The 17,781-nt window shown below is 42.2% G+C and overlaps 1 protein-coding gene across 1 annotated transcript in view; it reads left to right on the forward strand.

Moving 5' to 3' along the window:
- The first annotated feature begins 5,140 nt into the window (after positions 1 to 5,140).
- The window catches only part of YTHDF2 (YTH N6-methyladenosine RNA binding protein 2), a 30,426-nt gene continuing 17,785 nt past the window's right edge, over positions 5,141 to 17,781 (forward strand). The window contains exons 1-4 of the mRNA XM_036849950.1: positions 5,141 to 5,528; positions 6,023 to 6,047; positions 6,616 to 6,695; positions 9,585 to 11,171. Of these exons, the coding sequence (XP_036705845.1) occupies positions 5,502 to 5,528; positions 6,023 to 6,047; positions 6,616 to 6,695; positions 9,585 to 11,171 (1,719 nt within the window). The 5' untranslated portion in view covers positions 5,141 to 5,501. The remainder of the gene's footprint in view (positions 5,529 to 6,022; positions 6,048 to 6,615; positions 6,696 to 9,584; positions 11,172 to 17,781) is intronic.

Genomic DNA, 17,781 nt, shown 5'->3' on the forward strand with positions numbered 1-17,781 from the left:
TAAGCTAGTTAAATCTGCACATTTGACTTTTTAACCCCACCAGGTTCTCATTAATAAAATGGGGATTGACATTACTATGGAGAGTTCTGAAAATGAATGAGATAAATTAATTCAACAAACATTTACTTAGAATTGGATTATAAAGATTAATAATAAAAAAAGTTCTTTGTCCTCTAAGCAGTCATAGATTTATTAAAGAGGCAATATATAAGCTGAGAGTTGGTTCTCTTAATCTGGGGTCCATGGGACGGATGGGCTCGGGGAAGGGAGTGCTTAATGAGATTGTAGGCAAAAATTTGGGTGTATGTTCCTTTTTCTGAGAAGTTTCATTATTCTCATTAGATTTTCAACTGAGTCCAAGACTTCTAAAAGGAAAATACTGATGTAAACATAGTTTTTTTTTTTTTTAATAAATTTATTTTTGGCTGTGTTGGGTCTTCGTTGCTGCACGTGGGCTTTCTCTAGTTGCAGCAAGCAGGGGCTACTCTTCGTTGTGGTGCGCAGGCTTCTCACTCTGGTGGCTTCTCTTGTTGTGGAGCACGGGCTCTAGGCACGCAGCTTTCAGTAGTTGTGGCGCATGGGTCTAGTTTAGTTGCTCCGTGGCATGTGGGATCTTGCCGGACCAGGGCTCGAACCCATGTCCCCTGCATTGGCAGGCGGATTCTTAACCACTGCGCCACCTGGGAAGCCCAAACAGATAGTTTTAATACACTAAGTTACCATAAGGAAATGTGACCAATATTATGGGTGAACAAAGAATAGAACACCTTCTTTCTGCTCAAGGGAAAAAATATGGCTTCATTGATCAGGGTCTCGAGGGACAGATAGGAATTGGGGAGGGGAAATGGCAAGGACATTTGAGGCAGAAAGAACTGCATGTGCAAAGTCATGGGTTCCAGAACAAAAATGTGTATTTGAGAAAAATGCAATGTGGCTGGAGCATTGAGTGCATGGTGAGAAATATACAGGGCTAGGGAGTGACAAGCTTTGAAAGCTGTGTGGACTACAGAGAACCAGCAGAAATCTTTAAAAATAGGTTTTTACACTGTCAGTTGTGTGAAGTATACAAACATTTCTCAAAGGAGTTCCCTTCCATTCCTGCCTTACTAAAGGAGTGACTTGGGCAGCGAGGTCTGCTGTTCCTGAAGGCTGGAAAAGTTTGAGAACCAGAGCTCTAGGGCCCAGCCCAGGCCATAGCAAAATTCTGAAGAGTATGTAAAATCTGTCCTCCTTTCCTGCTTCTTTTCACTCTCTTATCCCCACTGCCCCCTTCATATATCCAGAAGGATCTCCTTGGTTTCTACCTTCCAGAGGTCTAAAATGGTTGAACTAGAAGGAACCTCAGAAGTTATTTTGGTCCAACTTCCCTATTTTACAGTCTTGGAAATAGACTCTGAGTAGGAAGTGATTTCCTCTCCGTGTCTCCCCTTCCATCTCTGGTTTGGTGCTGGGCCTGTTGCTCTCCTCCTTCTCATCTTCGTTTTGTTTTGCTTGGCTGCGTCGCTAACCAGGGATCAAACCTGTGCCCCCCACAGTGGAATGGAAGCGTGGAGTCTTAACCACTGGACCGCCAGGGAAGTCCCATCATCCTTGTCTTCTGAGGAAATCCCAGGGACTCCTTTGGTTTCAACTAACATCCCCATACTAGAGACTCCAAGATTTGTATTTCCAGCTTGATTTTACTCTCTAAGCCCCAAACCTTTTAATTGCCTACAGAACATTCCTATCTGATGTTTTATGTTCTTCTGAAACCCAACATGTCCAAAGATAAATTGATGATCACAAAATCTCCTCTAGGATTCCCCACATTAGAAAATGGCACCTCACCCACCGAATCGCTCAAATCAAACTACTAGATATTATGTTGATATCTCCTCCTTTAATGCCCTCCCCACAATGCAATCAATCACTAAGACCTCTCATTTTGCCTCCTAAAATGTCCATTTTGTCCACTTCACTCTGTCTTCATCATCACTATATTAGACCATTATCTTTTGCTTGGACTTGCTGCAATATTCTTCTAACTCCTAATCTACTGTTTTCTACCTGACTCTACTTCCCACACTGCAATCAGAGTGAACCTAAAACATAAATCTGAGAATGCTATGCTTCTATTAACCCTTTACTAACTGATCATCGTTTGTAGCTAACAAGTAAAGGCCCTATTTTTCTCTTTTCTGCCCAATTCTTGAGTCTCATCTGGTGCCACCCTCTCTCTCATTATGCACCAGTCATGTTGGCCTTTTTTTCAGTTCTTCACCAGTACCAAGATCCTTCCCCGCCTGGGGCCTTTGCACATATTGTCTCTCACATCCCTTCCCTCCTTGTCTGGTCAATTTCTGGTCATATTTCTGGTTCTAGCTGAAGCTCAGGACTTCAGGGAAAACTTCTTGGTCCTCTGACTAAGTGAGGTCCGTCTGTGCTTTCTCATTGCACTCTAACAACTGTGAGTGAATAACTATTTTTTTTTAAAATTAATTAATTAATTAATTTTTGGCTGCGTTGGGTCTTCATTGCTGTGTGCCAGCTTTCTCTAGTTGCAGCGAGCGGGGGCTACTCTTCATTGCGGTGTGCGGACGTATTGCAGTGGATTCTCTTGTTGTGGAGCACGGGCTCCAGGTGCACAGGCTTCAGTAGTTGTGGCACGTGGGCTCAGTAGTTGTGGCACACGGGCTTAGTTGCTCCGTGGCATGTGGGATCTTCCCGGACTAGGGCTCAAACCCGTGTCCCCTGCATTGGCAGGCAGATTCTTAACCACTGTACCAACAGGGAAGCCCAGAAGTGAACTCTTTTTTTTTTTTTTTTTTAATTTTTAATTTATTATTTATTTATTATTTTTATTTTTGGCTGTGTTGGGTCTTCGTTTCTGTGTGAGGGCTTTCTCCAGTTGCGGCGAGTGGGGGCCACTCTTCATCGCGGTGCGCGGGCCTCTTACTATCACGGCCTCTCTTGTTGCGGAGCACAGGCTCCAGACGCTCAGGCTCAGTAGTTGTGGCTCACGGGCCCAGTTGCTCTGCGGCATGTGGGATCTTCCCACACCAGGGCTCGAACCCGTGTCCCCTGCATTGGCAGGCAGATTCTCAACCACTGCGCCACCAGGGAAGCCCCAGAAGTGAACTCTTAAGACTTTCTCTCCAGCACATTGCCTGGCCTTCAATAAATACTTGTTAGAAGAGGGATTGAGTGCTTTATGCACCGAGTGGCAGAGGTGAAACTAGAACCCAAACTCATTTCTGATACAGTATTCTTTTCTCAAACCATGAGGGGTCTGCCCCCTAAGATGATATCCCACACTCCAGACTTCCTCTTCCCAGTGATTAAATGTATCAGTCTTGTGTGTTCTGTTCAGGGGCCTATTAAAGACAACCTGGTGAACTAATCCAGGTTTAGAGACTACCCTTCCCCCAGGATGTCTGCGTTTTAACTGGGAAATCTTGTAGGACAGAAAGTAATCCCAAAGGAACTAATCATAATTTCAGGCACTATAAAAATATTATTGGAAGGAGGGAATTTTCAGTATCATCCCTTAATGGGATTATAGGAAAGAAGTTTACAATGTATCAGATTTACTTTCATGTTTGTGTTTTTTGATTTTTGTTTTTTTGAACTTTATCTTTGCAGCAAACCTGTTAGGTAGATTTTATTATCCCCTTTATCAAATGAGGGAATCTCTGAAAGGTTTAGTAATTTACCTAATGTCGCCAATCTGTTGGGGAGGCCAGTGTTTAGTCACTCCCCCTCCCCGATTATGACTCCTGGTCTAATCCTCTTTTTACCATACCACTGCTGCCTTCAAGGGTAAGTGTAGGCAACTGCTTACAGTTTACACAGAAATCTGGGCCATGGGGTTAACCGGTTAACTTATATTAAAAAAAAAAAAAAAAGGATTACTATGTTTCTTCTCTTCCCTTGGTGGAATCTACGCTCTGAACCTGGACTCTGCCAGAAGTCTGTCACATTTGGTGCCTGACCTTATTCATTCCAACCATAAATGTGATTATGGGCAGAAAAAATGCGTTGAGCACTTTAAGCAAAATTATGATGCAAAATCCAAGATGCTGTGTTATCATTTATTTTACTACTGAGTCCACCCAAGCCTCCTGTATCCAGGGAGGGGATGGTATCAGGTTGACACTTGAGTGCATTATTTATCTGTTTACTACTATTTGCAATAACAAAAGCTATTAGGAGATGGACTGTCCTGGGATCAAATATCCCTGCAGGAGTCAGGTTTGCCTCTGATTAAAAATGCTTCTGCCCATCCATCCTTTAGATTTCCTCAGGATTCTGGTTCCTGAATACAGGATTTCTCTTGGGGGTGGAGGGACACTATTACGTTCCTCTCAGTGTCAGGCAAACCTTACTATTTAATAGCTTTGTGACCTTGGGCACATGACTTAACCTCTCTGTTTCCTCAGTTATAAAACGGATTGACTGACAGCTACTTTGAAGATGCTGAAAGCCTTTAATGTTTGAAAGCACCTAACAACAAAGCCTAGTCTACAGCAGGTATTCAAATAGCATTTATTTCCTTTCTTCCCCAGGTAAGGACTCGTTGAAAGAACACGTAAAATTTTGTGTGGATGTGTGAAGTGTGTTTTTCTTGGAAATAAAGTCCACAGTTTAACAGATTATCATGGGGGCCAGCGACATCCCTAAAAAAGAATTGCAGATTCTCCTTCCTGCAACGCCAAAGGGTGAATCTCTTTCTCAGGGGACCGAATGTTTTCTGGATATTTTTGTTCTCTGGGCCCTCTTTCTGTAGCTTGCTAACAGAGGAGGATAACCAGGTGAGGGGGTGTCTTTCTCAGGGCAGGGCCCCCTTGAACTTTCCCTGGGGGGTCTGTGACTCCTGTTCGTGTTCCCCCCCATATGGGGGTGGGGTGCCATCTGCAACTGGGAAGCAGGTTTATTTTAAGGCCTCTCAGCCTTCGGGGTTCGCTTCTTCACTGAAAAACCAGCTTTTGTGGGTTCCCCCAAGCTAGAGCTACTCCCTTCCCTCCAGCTGTTAGTCAAAACCTCGTGGTGCGACCCTGGCCGACCCACCCTCCTAGGCCCCAATCCCAAGGCGGTGGGGGCGGGGAGGCCGCGCGCGCCGCTTCCGCTCCTCCAGCCCACCAGAGGGCGCTGCGGCCCCACCTCTGCCTTCCCGGAGTGCTTCGCGCCGGGCCCCTTCAGCGTGGGTGAGCGAATGTGAGAGTCAGCGTCGCGCCGTGCGCGCCGTCCGCCTCCGCTGCTCGGCGCCCTTATTTCGGCTGCGAGGGGCGGGCGCGCGCGTAAAGGCATAGAGACGGGCGTTGAGCTCTTGGGCTAGAGCGTCGCCGAGTCGGAGCCGGAGCCCGAGCCGCGCGCTGTGTCTCCGCTGCGTCCGCCGAGGCCCCCGAGTGTCAGGGACAAAAGCCGCCGCCGCGCCGCCTGCTCCCGTCGCCGGGGCTCATCCGCTGCCGCCGCCACCCTGAGGAGAGTCCGCCGCCGTCGCCACCCGTGAGGATCCAAGAGCCATGTCGGCCAGCAGCCTCTTGGAGCAGGTACAGGCCCGGCCCGCATGCCTCGGCCATTGTGTGAGGCGAGAGGGAGCCCGACTAGGCCCGGGCCCGCCGCCCCAGGTCGGGCCGAGCCGAGGCGGCGCCTTCAGCGGGCCTCATTTTGAGGCTCTCAGGCCGGCCGCGCCCAGCGCCTCGCCCTCGGCCCGCTCTCCCCGCTCCTCACTGGGCCTCGGAGACCGCCGGCCGCGCCGCGTCCCCTCCTCTCGGCGGGCCTCGTTTTTCTCTTGTTTCCTTCCCCTTCTTTGAAGCCCTGGTCCCCTCGCGTTGTTTGTGGCGCGGCCCCCTCTTCCCCCTGGGCCCCACCAGCGTCGCGCTTCCCCCGCCTCCCATCTTCAGCCTCCTCCTCACCCCATTCCTGACGCCTCTTCTTAGGCCTGCGCCTTTATTCCCTTATCGGTCCCGGCTTTAATTTGTCTGTCCTTTTCCGTTTTTTTTTCGGACGATGTGCTGCTCGGCGACGTTTCCTTCCCCCGCAGAGACCAAAAGGTCAAGGAAACAAAGGTGAGACTAGCTCCGCCGGTGGCCCCGGGCGGGCGGGGGACCCCGCGTGGGGGGGGGCGGGGTCTCCGGGAAGCGCCCCGGGGAGAGGACCTTTCGGAAGCCGCTCCGTTTGCAGGTGCCTCACAGTTAAGTATTTGACCCTTTCGGTGTGTTCCTGCAGCTGGCGAACAGCTTTTTAGTGAACAAGGAGTAATTCATTAGGGGTGGGGGTGGATTCGGTTTTGAAATGTCCCAGGTCCTTAGTTTCCTGTAGGTCTTAGAAGGCCTTTGTTTTTCATCCTCGTGGATCACACTCTGGAAGTGCTCACATGTGATGGGGGAGGGGAAGCGGGAGGGAATAGAAATCTAGAGGAGCCAATAAAATGACCTTTTTAGATCAACTTGCTCTGGGTGGAGGAAGACATTTTTACGAATGTTGCTCAGCATTCACTCTCATCTTTATCCTTTCGAAACCCAAACTTATTTGCTCTGTGTAGTACGGTTTTTCTCTGGTTAGGAGGTATTTGATTAATTTGGGAGGTGGATTGTACGATTGAGACACTCCTAATTTGAATTTTTTTTCCTTTAGTACAAAATGGATCTGTACATCAAAAGGATGGATTAAATGATGATGATTTTGAACCTTACTTGAGTCCACAGGCAAGGCCCGTGAGTAGTTAACCATTTTCGTGCTTGATCAGAGGATGCAGTATACCATTATTATTTCTCTGCTCTATCAGTAAATCTCATTTTCAGGGGATGACTTTCTTAATATCAGTCAATATGTTATAAAACCATTTGCTACAAATGTCATAGGCTGTTAAGGTTCTTATCTGTGTTGTGAGCAAACATACCATTCTCTGAGGCTAGTACTGATAACATTTTACAATGTACTAACAGCAACACTTGTTTGAGTAGTTCTTCCTCCTTAGCAAGACTATAACAGTGCAAAACTTAAGAATACTTTCCGGTGTTAAATATTTTCACCCCCAAAACATTTTTCTTTTAGGAAAATTGGATTCATATGTGATGGGAAAAACTAACAAAGTCACCTGAACTTTATTCAGTGCTGCAGAACTGAGTATCTTCGTTTTGTCTAGTCACTAGTTAGTGGGTTCTTAGGTTATCAGAACTATTTTGGAGCTGGGTACTCTTTCAACTTGAGCTCTATCTACATCTGTAAAGAGTAATTTTGTATATATCTGGCTTCTTAGGGGAGCTGTAGAATTTACAAAACGGAGTTGAAGGAAGATAAAATACTGTTGAGAACAGAGATCAAGAATGATGGAATTCCAGTTTTTGCAATGTAATCTGTCTTCTTATGTGAAGATTAGTTGCATGTAGGTCCATATATGAACATGAACTGTGCACAGAGACTCCTTTGATTCAGCAGTTCTTTTGTGTTACTATCTTGGATCCCAAAGACAGTCACAAAGTTGTAGCTAATAAGTATAACTCACCAGACTAATAAACCAAAAGGAAAATTGACAATAACTCATCCAGAATATCCTAAAAGATGAAAAAGTTTGTGGAACGTTTATGTAAATTCTGAACAGATGGTGTATGATATACATAACAGTCTTGAATAACTTGACATTAGTGCGTGCGCATGTTTGGGCCTAATGCTTACATAAAACTTTTTGATCCCTTGTGTAGAATTTTCTACATTGAAAGTGTAGAAACCACTTAAGCAAGTGATTGGAAAAAAGTTTTTGCAGAAGACAACCAGTTAATCAGGAAAAGTAGGGAAGGAAGTAGAGGAATGAACTATTAATGGGTTCTTGCTCTTGAGGTAGTTTGCTTACATAATCATTATAACAAGGAGAGTGGGAGCATTTGGAAACATAATTCTAGGTAGTTCTTGTGAAACATTGTGTAATTCAGATTTTTGAGCTCAGGGGCATGTGGGAACCTGCCAGTTCAGGTGTAGGCATTCAGCTTTATAGTGGCATAACCTGTGATATTAAGTGTGTTTGTATTTTATTTGTTAAGTAAGCTAAAGCTTAAATATTTTTGAAAAATTTGGGGGGGAAATATAAACTTTGGTTGAATAGACATAATCTGAGACTCTCTGTCGTTTGTCAAGGCTATTTCATCTACTTTTTAACCAGTTTTTAATTTTTTGAATTTTATTTACTTTTTTATACAGCAGGTTCTTATTAGTTTAACCAGTTTTTCATGATCTTATATTGGAATAATTCTTCAGGCTTAATCTATTAAGGGTGGACTGAATTTCTTATTCATAATGGATTTGGGGCTGTTAAAATTATAACAGTCTTCGAGAAATAGACTTCTCTTAAACTTGAGGGTATATGTGAAAGATTTAGGTTTTTAAAAGAAAATTTAGAATTGGCAGAGAGAAGCACCACCGTTTATCAAACTATATTAGTTGAAATATTTAATCTTCAGGAGGTGTGTTTTAGTGGCTAGGGAGAAGTACTATTGGCTTTGGTAATGCAAACTTAAGGCCTGACATAGTTATGGTCATCCAAGTCTCTTAAGAACAAAACTCCCTATTGACTAGTTAGTGGATTCTTAGATACCAGAGCCGTTTTGAAGTTAAAGTAGTCTATTTTTGAGTTGGGCTGAGTCTATATCTATAGAAACCAATTCTATGTATCTCTGGCTTCTCATTTAAGGGAGTACTTTGTGAGTTATAGAATTTATAAAAAAGAACTGTCAGCATAAATGAAAGTAAGAATGTTTCTGCAATGTAATCTATCTTCTAATGTGAAGATTAGTTGCGTATAACTTTATTTCTGGTTGTCATTCTGAAGGATGATTCCTTTTTTAAAGATATGGACTGTACTGTGTCTTTAGAATTATATTCCTGTTCTTAATGAAAAAGTTAGGTGTGCATTTTAGCTTACGGCCTTAACTTTTATAGGTGAAGCAAAACAGGTAGCAACATTTTTTTTGGTTTTGAATCCTCTGGAAGTCACTGTGCATTTTCTTTCCAGGTTATAATTAAATAGTGGCATCTCTTCATGTTCCCAGATGGTTTGCCAGGAGGCTTTACTATAAACCAGGTGTACTGAACCTTGATTTTTGGTTTATGGTTGAGGAATGGCTGCACAGATTTTTGGGATAGAACTTGAAATGTCCAGTTATTTTTGTTTTATCTATCATATAGTAAGTTTTAATAGGAAACTCTTGTGAATGCTTTTTTCTTTCTGCCAATATTCCCACTCCTTCAGTCCAGAGATAGTGGTTTTAATGAAGGCATCATCTCAGTACATCTATAGAGGAAGACTTAAACTTAGTGAGATGATGGGTTTTCCCTTTTCTGAATTGTAGCACCAAAAGGTAAGGCTGGTATTCACTGTATGTCAGTTTAATTTTAAATGTTTAAACAGTTCAGTTATTAAACCAAAATATTATCTAAGTCTATAAAAATAGCAAGTTTATGGGAAGAGACCATCTGAAAAGGTCACTCTCCTTTTTTATGGTAATGACTGAAATATTCGAATTGTGTGAATAATTGGGAGAGGAAATGTCCTGGTCGTTTTATGTATTTTTGTGTTTAGTTTTAATTTACCCTTTTTTCTTCTTCCACAGAATAATGCATATACTGCCATGTCAGATTCCTACTTACCCAGTTACTACAGTCCCTCCATTGGCTTCTCCTATTCTTTGGGTGAAGCTGCTTGGTCTACCGGGGGTGACACAGCCATGCCCTATCTAACTTCTTATGGACAGCTGAGCAACGGAGAGCCTCACTTCCTACCAGATGCAATGTTCGGACAACCAGGAGCCCTGGGTAGCACTCCATTTCTTGGTCAGCATGGTTTTAATTTCTTTCCCAGTGGGATTGACTTCTCAGCTTGGGGAAATAACAGTTCTCAGGGACAGTCTACTCAGAGCTCTGGATATAGTAGCAATTATGCTTATGCACCTAGCTCCTTAGGTGGAGCCATGATTGATGGACAGTCAGCTTTTGCCAGTGAGACCCTCAATAAGGCTCCTGGCATGAATACTATAGACCAGGGGATGGCAGCCCTGAAGTTGGGTAGCACAGAAGTTGCAAGCAATGTTCCAAAAGTTGTAGGCTCTGCTGTTGGTAGCGGGTCCATTACTAGTAACATCGTGGCTTCCAATAGTTTGCCTCCAGCTACCATTGCTCCTCCAAAACCAGCATCTTGGGCTGATATTGCTAGCAAGCCTGCGAAACAGCAACCCAAGTTGAAGACCAAGAATGGCATTGCAGGGTCAAGTCTTCCACCACCTCCAATAAAACATAACATGGATATTGGAACTTGGGATAACAAGGGTCCTGTGGCAAAAACCCCCTCACAGGCTTTGGTTCAGAACATAGGTCAGCAGCCAACCCAGGGGTCTCCGCAGCCTGTAGGTCAGCAGGCTAACAATAGCCCACCAGTGGCTCAGGCATCAGTAGGGCAACAGACACAGCCATTGCCCCCACCACCACCACAGCCTGCCCAGCTCTCAGTGCAGCAACAGGCAGCTCAGCCAACCCGCTGGGTAGCACCTCGGAACCGTGGCAGTGGGTTCGGTCATAATGGGGTGGATGGTAATGGAGTAGGACAGTCTCAGGCTGGATCTGGATCTACTCCTTCAGAACCTCACCCAGTGTTGGAGAAGCTGCGGTCCATTAATAACTATAACCCCAAGGATTTTGACTGGAATCTGAAACATGGCCGGGTTTTCATCATTAAGAGCTACTCTGAGGACGATATCCACCGTTCCATTAAGTATAATATCTGGTGCAGCACAGAGCATGGGAACAAGAGACTGGATGCTGCTTATCGCTCCATGAACGGGAAGGGCCCCGTTTACTTACTTTTCAGTGTCAACGGCAGTGGACACTTCTGTGGCGTTGCAGAAATGAAATCTGCTGTGGACTACAACACATGTGCAGGTGTTTGGTCCCAGGACAAATGGAAGGGTCGTTTTGATGTCAGGTGGATTTTTGTGAAGGACGTTCCCAATAGCCAGTTGCGACACATTCGCCTAGAGAACAACGAGAATAAACCAGTGACCAACTCCAGGGACACTCAGGAAGTGCCTCTGGAAAAGGCTAAGCAGGTGTTGAAAATCATAGCCAGCTACAAGCACACCACTTCCATTTTTGATGACTTCTCACACTATGAGAAACGCCAGGAGGAAGAAGAAAGTGTTAAAAAGGTAACCAGCTTACCCTTCTTAAGACTGTAAGGGAAGGGGAAGGAACTCGAGAGAACAGGAGAGGTATTATACCGGTAACCATTAATAAAAGCTTTGTAAATAACATAAGTATCACTTAACAGTTCAAGCCTTAATGGAGGATAATTGGTCTTATTATTTGAACCTTAGTGTGAAAGAATATGGGAACATTAATGGAGGACAGAAATGTGGACTTAAGTTAAAGGAAAGCAGAAACAACCGTAGAGAAACTGGCTTACCATGATGCAGAAAGAGGTGAAGAATGAGTCTGAAGAAAATGCAAAGGGAGTAATTGAAGTGATAGAAACGTAGAAATGAAAGTAGGAAAAGATTGAGGCTGTAATGTGGCAGAGAAAAAGATGATTCTGTTGGAATTAACTTTTGGCCTTGCTGGGGTACTGTGGTTATTTACAAGAGTTGGTGTGTCACCAAGCCCTGACATTTCTTTTCTGCCTGCCTGCTGACAACTGGCAGTGTTAAGAGGATGTTTTTCAGACCTTTCTTCCTTGCTTCTGTCTTTTGTAGTGTTCTGCTTAATCACTTTTTTCAAAATCTTTTTCCCATTAGAAAAGGTAATTATATAAAACTTGGAAAGCAGATCATCCGAAAAAGCTGGCCTCTTGCTCTTAACATTTGGTTGTATTCCTAAAGATTCACTTTCTCGTTTCCTCTGTAACAAGTGGGAATCTTGGACACAGTGATAGGGAATAGTTCCAAAGTAAAGAGTTGAATTTATTTGAAAGGGTTGGTAATGCTTGATCCCATGTATTGAGCGTAAACTCTAGGACCATAAGAAAATGATAAAATACTGGTTGGCGCAGATCATATTATCCAGAAGTTAGACATATTGAAGTATAGGAAGTAGGTGAAAAGATAATGACAAGGAGAAAATGTTTTTAAAACATATGTATATATTAATGATAGAATCCTGAGTGGTTAGCTTCAGATGCAAAATAAACAAAACCTAACAGACTTAATGTAAATACATTTTCCTTGAATTTGTCATTAATTCATAGGGATCTTATGTAATTGATCTAGGACCTGAGGCACTTGTTATGCCTCTATAAAGACTTACTCCTTTGAGCAGTGGGAGGAGGACTGCTCAAAGGAGTAAGTTTGCTCTGGTAGATTCTCGACCTCCATAACACAGAATCAGAGGTCCATAGTTGTCTAACTAAAGCAGGATGTTTATTTTATTTTTGGCTACATTGGGTCTTCGTTGCTGCTTGCGGGCTTCCTCTAGTTGCAGTGAGTGGGCTTTTCATTGCAGTGGCTTCTCTTGTTGCGGAGCCTGGGCTCTAGGCGCGCGGGCTCTAGGGCACAGGCTCAGTAGTTGTGGCACACGGGCTTAGTTGCTCCGCTTCATGTGGAATCTTCCCAGACCAGGGCTCGAACCCGTGTCCCTTCCGTTGGCAGGCGGATTCTTAACCCCTGAGCCACCAGGGAAGCCCAGTATGGTTGACTCTTTTATCTTCCAGTGTATAGAGATATACTTGTCAGTGATGCTGAAAGTATTGGGGAGATAGAGCCAGATTACTGGAAATTTGGCTGTTAGAAAAAACTTGGTACTGTTTAGTTCTTTAAACTCTTCCCTTTCCCAGAGTTTGTTTAACTTAAAATCCTCCAGAATCTATAGAAAAAAGATATTTGATTATTTTTGCCAAACATCTGAAAGGCTCTAAAGATGTCTTCACAGGCTTCTGTTTCTAGAGGAACAAGGAAGGAGGCTGTGGCCTTTTAGGCATCATGTAGTGGCATAGCAGATTATTAACGTGTGTGAGGGGCACCCAGGTGCTTGGTTTAACTACTTGAAATATGCATAATATTTGTTGCATATTAAGAATCTGCTTACTTTCATCTGCAAAGTTCTGTCCTACATCTTGTGATTTAAAAGCAGGAAGGCAAAGGTAGGAATATTTTTTGGAATGTGCAGCATAGCCGCTAGGATAAATTTGTATTTGTTAGAACTAGTGGGGAAGCTTGTGTTTAAAAGTGAAGTAGCAAGTCTGAGGATTGTTAATTTGTGTGCACTTTTAATCAAGTATATATTTGTATTAAATTCACTTGAGTGGTTCAGTGAATGATAAAACTTCATAAGTAGGTGTAAGGTTCATTGACTAGCCTTGTGTGTTCAGTGAGTGTAATAATAATCAAGGTTTAGGGTCTTTGTTAAGCTAACTAATGGCTCTTTCTTAAAACAGTTCTGTAAAGACTTTTGATGAATGAGTATCCTAATTTTTCTGAGGCTGGTGAACAAACCACCAAAAGTAAAAACTTAAAAGCTTCAATTATACTTGTGTCAGATTACTTTTTAGTTTACTTTCTTTAAGAAGAGCTTGCTGGGGTTTCTGGAAGGTCCCTATGATTGCCTCCAAACCCAGCTACCCTTTCAGTCAGTATTGCCTTACTCCTGTGTTGCCCACTGTTACCCTTTAACATCCTTACATAACTGACTGTAAACTGTTCTTCCAGTTTTTATTAGGCTTCCAAGACAAAACAAGTTTCATGATAATGGGACTGATAGCTCATTGAAGCATTGACTCCCTTAAGTGGGGTGTTTGTATATGTGCCTTGGTATTATTTACAAGATTGAAAAAATCTTCCAGCCAAATGGAAACTCAGTCAGTAGGGAAATACTTATCATCCTGAGAATGATGTCACAGCTGTTCTAAAGTTCCGTGATTGGGCATGTTGCTTGGCAGAACACACTGAAGCAGAACTACAGCCATTTTTGCCTTGTTCTGTCACATGATCTAATTCAATACCATAGAACCTTCAAGATCTGTCTGGCTTGGATATTTTGGATCTGTCTGGCTTGACACTTAGAGCAAATTTTAGTGACTTCGTTTACTTTGTTGTATACTTCAGATACTATTTTGTAAACTGCTTTCTGCATTTATTTAGAACTTTCCTCTACTTGTTATTTCTTCTGTGACATCACTTTTTAAAATTTTATTTTATTTTTGTTTGCGTTGGGTTTGTGTTGCTGTGTGCGGGCTTTTCTCTGGTTGCTGCGAGCGGGGGCTACTCTTCCTTGTGGTGCGCAGGCTTCTCATTGCAGTGGTTTCTCTTGTTGAGGAGCATGGGCTCTAGGTTCGTGGGCTTCAGTAGTTGTGGCTCATGGGCTCTAGAGCGCAGCCTCAGTAGTTGTGGTGCACGGACTTAGTTGCTCCGTGGCATGTGGGATCTTCCCGGACTAGGGCTCGAACCCGTGTCCCCTGCATTGACAGGTGGATTCTTAACCACTGAGCCACCAGGGAAGCCCTGTGACATCACTTTTATTTAAAAAATTTTTGAATTTATTTTTTTATACAGCAGGTTCTTATTAGTTATCTATTTTATACATATTAGTGTATATAGCTGTGACATCACTTTTGATGGCTTCATAGTATTCTATCAAAAATTTATTGTAATTTACCAGTCCCCATTACTGAATATGTCAGCTTCTTTATAATTTTTTTTCCAGCTAAAGTAACACTGTTGTAAACATCCTAAGATATAAATATTGATTCATACCTATCCTTAAGTGCTGCGTCAAAGGATATATGTTTTTGAAGGTCTTGCCGGTGCTATATATTGCCATATGAGCTTTTTTCTTAAAATTTTGTTGTTGTTGTTGAGTATTACTGTCAGCTATTCAGAAGATGATGGCAGTTAGTTAATCTTTTCCTCTGTCTCAACTTTGAAATAGTGGGGCATAAAGGGAGAGTTACTCCCTGCATTAGTGATTTTTTTTTTTAAAATAAACTTCATAAAATAGTTGGTTTAGTTTTTTTTTTTTTCCCCCCAATATTTATTTATTTGGTTGCACCCGGTCTTAGTTGCAGCAGGCAGGCTCCTTAGTTGTGGCTCCAGGGCTCCTTAGTTTGCTGCACGTGGGCTCCTCATTTGTGGCATGCGAACTCTTAGTTGCAGCATGCATGTGGGTCTAGTTCCCTGACCAGCGATTGAACCCGGGCCCCCCGCGTTAGGAGTGCGGAGTCCTATCCACTGTGCCACCAGGGAAGTTCCTAGTTGGTTTAGTTTTGTCTTATCTTTCTAGCTTTTTAACTCTAGGTAAAAATAAGATAGTCTAGTAGGGGAGACTGAGGGCTGTGTAATTCTCTTAAAGTCTAGCCCAACATTAGACTCAATCAGGCACTTGGGTAAAGATTTTTCTGAATAACTGGAAAGCTAAGGGGAGATTTAGGAGAGACAGACCTAGAGAAAATATTACTATAGTGACAACAGCTTAAGGTGTATGTTTTTAAAAATTTCATTGCTATTAAGTGAGAATAGCAGGATTTCTTTACCTTTAGGATTATTCTGATTTTCAAGCAGAAGACCTAAAAATGGTGACTTGGAGTGTGTTTGGACATACTGAAAATTTATTATGGTGTTTAAGAATTGAGATGAAGTTATTTATCTTTTCTTTGAACAGCTTTACTGTGTGCTAGACACTACAGAGAAACCACGAATGTATTGTCAGGCAGCCTTATATAAGTGACAAATAACAATACAAAATGAAAAGTGTTTTCTCAAGGTATGCACAAGGTGCCAGTTTGGAAGCTTGAAGATTGCCTAACCCAGCTTGGGCTGTGGGTTGCTTGATCATAGAAGAATCCTGGAAGAAGTGATCTCTTGAGCTGAGCCTTGGAAGATGTATAGAAGATAGCCAGAGGTGTTTTGAGAAGAGTGAACATGGTTCAGAACAGCCCAAATCTGTATAGATAATAACACTGTAGAGATAATAGGTTGGAATAGGAATTCCTGTACAGTTCAAGAAAAGTCTAATTGGAGTTTGTGGAATGGGTTTCCAGGAAGGGAAGTTTGGAGATTAGATTAGGAAAAGGGAGTTAAATGAAATGTTTATGCAGTTAGTTGGATATAGAAGGAATCTACTGAGAGAGATACAAAGTTGGCTTAAAAAAAAGTACTAGAGTTTAAGAGAATGAGGAGTAAGGTCTAATTTGAGTTAGGATGGTGGAGGTCCTTGATGTAACCTTCAGTGAAAGGCAATGGGAAACTTGTAGAAGTAAAGGTGAACCAGTACTTTCTAATAATAGGTATCATTACTGTATATATATAGCTCATTTCTTCCTGCAATGTGCTTTTATACATGTTATCTTATTTCTCATAGTAGTGTTTAGCTTAGTAGAGATGATTTATAAGGGGAATATGATAGCTGTTATCAAATGATTCTTCATGCTAGTGACAGCACTGGAACCAATAGGTAAAGGTTATAGGGAGGGAGATTTTTGTAAATAAAGGGGGAACTTTCTAAAAATGGAGTCTTAGTCACAGGAGGGTTTCAAGAAGAGACTAAAAGAACTTTTATTAGGTAAATTGTAGAGAAGATTCACACATGAGGTAGTTTAGATCAGAGAAACCGAGGAGTAAAAGAGGATTAGGTGGCCCAAGATAACATTTGAGGTTCATGGAGAGGAATTGATGGTACAAAACAGGTCTTTTTAGTAAGACCTTATTTTTGTTTGTGTTTTATAATTTCTGACCTAAATACTAATTACATATAAAACATAAGAAAGGACTTGAGAACAGAAGGAGATAGATGACAGATAGGATTTGTGGATTCTCAGTGAATCTTAGTATAGATCAGGTGTTTGGGTAGTTATTAATATATTTACTGTGTATTAATGAAAAAAATTATTACCTAAAATGTAATAAAGACTTAGCAAAGGAACATAGAAGTGATTACTTGAGAAATGTTTCCTTTAAAAAAAAAAAAAATCTAGTTTTCCTGTAGTGTTGGCACAAGTAATATTTCTCTTTATATAAGGAAGTTTTTTTTCCCTTACAGCCATCTTTTTCCTCCTAACCCTTTAATTTGGGCATTTAGTCCCTTGTTTACAAATGTTTGAGGTAATCATCTTGGCTCCATTTTCAACTTTAGAAAAAAATTTTAAATATCCAAGTTTTAGTGATACAAAAATCAGAAAAGAAAGAAACATCACTTTAGCCAAATATATTGTTTTCTTACTATTAAATCTTTAGGAAATGACCATGCAGTACTGTTCTTTCCATTTAACATTACTTCACTCCACCACTGTTTTAAATTGCTTCTTCAGAACTAGTGAGTGAGCATCCTGTTTTAATCAGGATGGCAAACCTGAACGTTTTGTAAAATTCTAAGGCCATCTATGTCTTCTTCTGTCTTGCAGATAAATTTACTTGTTTTTCTGCCAGTAGGGTTGAGGGAATTCTATTTGTATTACTCACCACCTTCCTTGCTTTGTGGATAAAATGCCTTTCTGTAGCCTTGTTAAAGGAGAACCAAAAGAGAATAGGTGATACTGAATTTGGATCTCTTTGAAGCATGCCCTTTGTTTGTATCCATCTTTCAACAAATGTTTGTGTTTTTTTTTCTTTAATTTATTTTATTTTATTTTATTTTTGGCTGCATTGGGTCTTTGTTGCTGCACGCGGACTTTTCTCTGGTTGTGGCGAGCGGGGGCTACTACTCTTCATTGTGGTGCACAGGCTTCTCATTGTGGTGGCTTCTCTTGTTGGGAACACGCGCTCTAGGCATGCGGGCTTTAGTAGTTGTGGCCCACGGGCTCAGTAGTTGTGGCTCGCGGGCTCTAGAGCACGGGCT

Source organism: Balaenoptera musculus, chromosome 1 (assembly GCF_009873245.2).
Source record: "Balaenoptera musculus isolate JJ_BM4_2016_0621 chromosome 1, mBalMus1.pri.v3, whole genome shotgun sequence".
Lineage (NCBI taxonomy): Eukaryota > Metazoa > Chordata > Mammalia > Artiodactyla > Balaenopteridae > Balaenoptera > Balaenoptera musculus.